The 6,000-nt window shown below is 31.4% G+C and overlaps 1 protein-coding gene across 1 annotated transcript in view; it reads right to left on the reverse strand.

The window, feature by feature from the left end:
* LOC145672755 (adenylate kinase isoenzyme 5) overlaps positions 1-5,681 on the reverse strand; it is a 167,277-nt gene extending 161,596 nt beyond the window's left edge. Inside the window, exon 1 of the mRNA XM_081741925.1 lies at positions 5,368-5,681. Within this exon, the coding sequence (XP_081598051.1) occupies positions 5,368-5,389 (22 nt within the window). The 5' untranslated portion in view covers positions 5,390-5,681. The remainder of the gene's footprint in view (positions 1-5,367) is intronic.
* Between the last annotated feature and the right edge of the window lie 319 nt (positions 5,682-6,000).

Genomic DNA, 6,000 nt, shown 5'->3' on the forward strand with positions numbered 1-6,000 from the left:
GCTGCTGTGGTACTCAAAGCGTACTAGATGAAGACAAACTAGTTCGGATCTTTCCGGTGATTGTCGGCTATCTTAATGAAAAATAAACCAGCTCTACTGTGGAAAATAGTCTAATACGCATATGCTTAATCTTAAGCATACTTTTATCAAGTTTTTTTTTTATATAAAAGTATTGCATAAATCAGCCAATCAACACAGTCGTGAAATCTTGAGATTAATTTTCGATGACAATTGACATGATAATTGAACAAATAGAAATATGAATATCAAAAAATGGTGTATCATGAAGTTCATAGCTAGAAATAGTCACTCTCTTTAAGCCTGACAATTTTACTGGATGTTTATGTCGATAATAAGAAAGTTATCAAAATACTTAGCGAGATAGTTATTTTTGATTAAATATCATTAATAGTCAAAAGTCTAAACATGTCTAAAAATTTACATAAACCCGAAGTTCTGGAAATTTTTATTATAGTGCTTTTGCTTTTCTATAATCTGAATTTCACGCCATATATGAATAACTAAATACCTGTAACACAGGTATTGTATAATAAATTTAACCTCTCGCAAGCTTTACATTTTTCACTTTAGAATTTTGTGAATAATTTTCTCGAAATAGAAGAGACACAGTTCGCTTTAATGAGTATCCTTTTATGACTCGTATGATCATTATATACTCTTAAATCCTCTTACGTGTGTTATAGATAATTATTATTGCCCCATACTAGTATTTTTGGCTACCAACTCAAGAAATTTTATCGTCATTTATAAAATCAAAATTAAGCTTGTCTTTATTGAAGTCGGTATTATATGTTATTGAACTAGTTTGCAAATATACCTGTATTTATTGCGTTCAATATCATGAAAATGTTAATCTCCTTGAAACAATATTTTACCTTATTTGTTTGCAAAGTGTAACTATAGCCTCTTACCCAAATGGAAATACTTTTATAATCTCTAAAGCAATTAAACATGTTTACTTCGTTACTTTCATATATTTGTTGTTAGCATCACGGTCTAACAGAATGGTGTATGCGTAGTATAGAGTAATTAATTAACCTATATTGTATATTTACGATTCCACAAAAACAAAGTCGACAAAGTATCAAAGTTATTATTCCAATATCCAAATTAATACATAGTCAATTTAAAAGTTTGGATTCCTTTATTTTTTTTATATATTTGGGAATTATTCTAAAATCACTTTATTAATTAAAGATCTTTCTGTATACATAACAGAACAACTATATTAGAAAAATTATGAAGAGACATCATACCGCCATACAAGGTCAGCTGGAAAGAAAGGTAGGAATAGAAAAAGAGAAGAACACAACTGATAGATGATTTGAAGAATAGAAGAAAATATTAGGAGTTAAAAGAAGAATCTGAAAATCGAGAAACATGGAAGAAACATTTCCAGGCACAAACCTAAATAAATAAAGTCTCATTAGTTCCAGAACCTACTTAGTACTAATAATAACGGAGAGACAATATTTCATTCGATACAGAAATTGTATGATCAAAAATACTAAAACTTTTAACCAGGGGATAATGACTCAATGGCAAAATTCTTACTTCTTGCGTGAGGGGTTCCTAGTTTGAACCCAGATCATGTAAGTTTGTGGTGAAAAACATCATACTCTTGGAATTTATAGAGGGTTTTCCGGTTTCCTCTCACATTCCCATTCCAAACATTCCTTCATAATCATTCTTTTCCATTAATCATTCGTCTCTTCTAACCTACAAATCATAGGGTCTATCCATACAATGTAAAACTACAGGTTTAATTTAGTTTTCGCCTTAACATTTATGTAAACTGCATATTGATTTTAGAAATATGATGATTTGTAATTATTGGTGTATATTTACATGGAACACGGATTTTAATCGCAGGATGGAGTAGTTTCAAAGAGCTTTTTCAAAACAATAAAGAAACAATTTAGTTATATCTTCCGTAAATACTTCTCAGCAGTGGTCGAAGTGAGACAGTATGCGGTGGTATGCCATACTGCCTCTGTTTTTTTTTTAGTGATCAAGGCATACCGTCTCTGGCTTTCCAATGATTAAAACATACCGTCACTGGAAAGTGGATGCTAGATACCTTTAATAAATCCATTTTTTACACAGTAATTGACGAATAGCTTTGCACGTAAACAATTTTTTTATTTTCTTATGTAGAAATAATTTCTAAGTTGATAATACGGACACTTTAATCTTTTCCTTACCTTTCGTTTTTAAAATGAGGTATCTTCAAAGAAGTTCATCTAGTTTATATTTTGATGTGCCATATTGAACTGTTTCTTTGTTATGTATGTTTGTGTGTCTTCTTGCCTTAATGCACATAAATGTCGTGTTTTGAGTATGGGCGGATTTAGGGGTTGTCTGCTGTGGGGGCGGATCTTCCAGGGGTTTGGAAAACCCCACAGTCGAGGGGGGACTTGGAGTTTTTCCGCAGGAAATTGTTAATATCCTCATTCGTTTTTTTTTTAGTATTTTCGTGTATAGTTCTCTATAATACAACTTAAGGGGATTTTTATTTATTTATTTTTTGAGAACGTTCTTGGCGGGGGATCAAAATCTTTCCATATTCCTCCTATTACGACAGAGAAGCTCTCCAATGGTTTTCAGTCATAATATAAACAGAAATGCAATCTTTTAGGCAACATACCCTCACTGCCTTTCAACATTAGTCGGTATGTCGAGTCAAAATCGTAATAAAACATACCGCCTTTGCCCTTTTTCCACTTCGAACACTGCTTCTCAGTATGTGACTACATAAGAACATTTAATAATGTAGAGGGAAATTTATTCAGTTTATAGATGACGGGAAGTTTTGTTTCAACGACTTTAAAAAAAAAGTTACATTCCATCATAGGTTGGGTAAATTTCTAATATGTGAAGTGAAAATGTGTAATATACACCTTGAGATTATAATTATATTGAATTTATATTTGAAAAATTTTTTATTGTGTCTTGCTGGCCAATTAAAAGTCCAAAGGCAACACCGCATTTCCTAATTTACATGTTATATATCACTCTAGAACAGACTAAAATAAGTAATATATAAGTTCGTTTACATTAAAATATATAGTAACATTACTGAATGAACAAAAGAGTATCAAAGTATGCACGTAATAAAATATAAAAGATTATTAGTACAGAAAGCCCATTAAAGTCATACCAAATTTTAATGATTGTATAATTACAGTATTTTATTACAATATTGAGAGCTAATTACTAGAAGTTTAAACGTAGACAAATTAATGCAGAATCATTTTTCATAATGAGGATAAAAGTAAGAATAACTTATAAACTGACCTTCATATATATTGGGGAAAACTATACTCGAAGCAGGATATTTTGAATGGTGTGTGACTTTTATATAAATGACCAACTTTGAAAAATGATACCGAGCCGCATTTATCAATCTTGGTGGGTAAAAAACAGAAAGTTTATGGACGATTGTGAATATATAAAGATTTCACAATACCAAAAGACAATGTCTGAGACAATGAAAAGTGTAATCTATTAGAAGTTTTAACATATTTTTAACAAGTGCAAAACTCTTTTTGAAATGAATTTCTCAGTGAGGTGCTCATCTAGTGATGAAGAATTGAACATTTTTTGTCACGGATTTACAATTGGTTAAAGAGCTAATGGGGACAAAAAGGTTACTGCATTAATTATGACAGTTTTGTCATCAACATGTCATCATCACTCTCGTCTTGAGAAGAAAGGATCTCGATTTTGTCCTGCAGCCTCTTCTACCAAGTTGGCGTCCTTTCCCCTGGTAAGATTTGCTGCTAACTATAGAAAGAATGTAAAATGTACCAAATGTAGCTTTAAGCTATTAGAAATGTTCTCAATGCAAAAATAAATTCAAATCTTCAGTGTAGAGTGGAATATATATGTATAGTGTTCACTATAGAAAGGAAATAATTTTAGTTAGATGTATGGGTCAAGAATTCAAGTATTTACATCAATTATAAGCTTTTACCGTTTCTATATGCTAAAGCGACAGATTTTTCTTCGATAATTACGCTACATTTTTAGAACTTATGCTGAATATATATTAGTGTAATTTTACTAAATTTCACTAATAGTTTTAGTGTATTCTTTAATAGTGTAGGTTTAAGAACAGGATTGATATATTCAAATTAATGGTAGTAAAGCATTAGTTGGATTAATGTTAAGGTGGAAGGCGAAGAACAACACTCTGACCAAAACTTATCCACTAAACAACACACAATGTGACAACACTTATCCACTAAAAACCTCCTGGCCTGGGGTTGAACCCGCGTCTACAACAGAATTTTCGTTACTCTATATCGTACTTCTATTTTCTAGCTGTTGAAACAAATTAAACCAAACAAAATCGTGCTTAAATGACATTAGATGTTATACGTACACTACGTATTAATAAATAAACAGTTCTATTGTATCAGATAGATACATGAGCTTATAATAATGCAACTAAAAGTATAATTGTGATAAGTTTTCGATTACAATTCTTTTATTTATTTACTTTTTTGTGCACAGTTAGCTACATATATTTTGTCGATCTTGCTTACACAAAAGTATTTCTGGATTATAAATGCGTGAACTGTGTGCATCTGTACTACACGTTAATGACACAAATTCTAGATTAATTCTAAATTAATTTGGATGAAGTATTCCAGAAATAATTAAGCAAACTGCAAATCTCTTCTAATAATATTAAATATTCTCTTATTCTTATTATACTGCATTACCAGAAAAAATGTGTACTTCCCTACTACATATTTATGAATACCTTAATACCTGAAAAAATGCGCTAATTTGCATAGGGCTACGTTATGGGGATAAACTTATATGTTTTCTCTGTGGCCAAGAAAACAGCACTTAAATTTGTTAAATCGTACCTTGACAGGTGACCAACAAATATTTGATTTAGTGAAAATTGCCTATGTAATACGAAGAGAATATAAGCAGTGTATACTGTACAATAATGAGATAATGCAACAATTAAAAACCGATTCATTACTCTCATATTATTGTTATCTCTACTATCGATAATTGGAAATAAAAACTAATGTTCTCGAAGAAATGGAAAGTGTTAACACTTTCGGACGTTTTGAGTAGAGATTGTAAGATCCACTTTCAGGCATGACTCTGCACTCATATAGAAAAGAATATATATGACATTTTCAATTACATGCAATTAATATTTCTCATTTAATTCAACGAAGTACGACTGGATTGTTCTTGATGTTGTAAGGGTAGATTTGAAAGTGTAAAACAAAACACTGATGAAGAACAGCAGAATACTTATAGTTGTAATGTATATTATTACATAATACCATTGTCAGTTATAGTAAGAACACTAACCTGTGTCCAAGCAGATTCCCATGTTTTATGGTAAATGCTCTTCAGTTTTGAATTTGCACAAAATGAAATCTTGTATCTCAGGACTTCTTAATGGTGCTCCAATGAGAAGAACTTCCGTTACGTCCTTGAAATTGAACATTTTATGAAATAGTTACATTATAATTATATCACCACGGTGTCCACTCAGTCAAATACATTTTTTAAGAAACATCATTTGAAACAAACAAAAAAAAAGTTATGATTAGAGTAAACCGGCACTGTCTCAGTCACCATTCACACATACACGAGTAAGCGTAACTAACCAATCAAACCGCCTTTCCGCGAATGCCATCGAGCATCGACTTAATGCGATGTGTGCCATGGACAAATACTATCCGCTTGTAGCGCCATCTTCTTCGGAAACCTATCAAATATTTAATTCTTTTTCAATAATGCAAACCAATCATGCGTTCTGGAGGCCTCGCTGACTTGTTGTGGAGGCTAGTATTAATAGAATGGCTTTACGTGTTCCTATGGCAACGCCCAAACGCATGCGCTTACTCATGTGTAATTTCTTTCTCTATACCTGTCACTTTTAGTGAAGATTTTTTTTTTCTTTTAGTAACTAAGCAACAACAGAATCGAATGAAATGA

The sequence above is a fragment of the Thermobia domestica genome, chromosome 2, assembly GCF_964235325.1.
Source record: "Thermobia domestica chromosome 2, izTheDome1.hap1.1, whole genome shotgun sequence".
NCBI lineage: Eukaryota > Metazoa > Arthropoda > Insecta > Zygentoma > Lepismatidae > Thermobia > Thermobia domestica.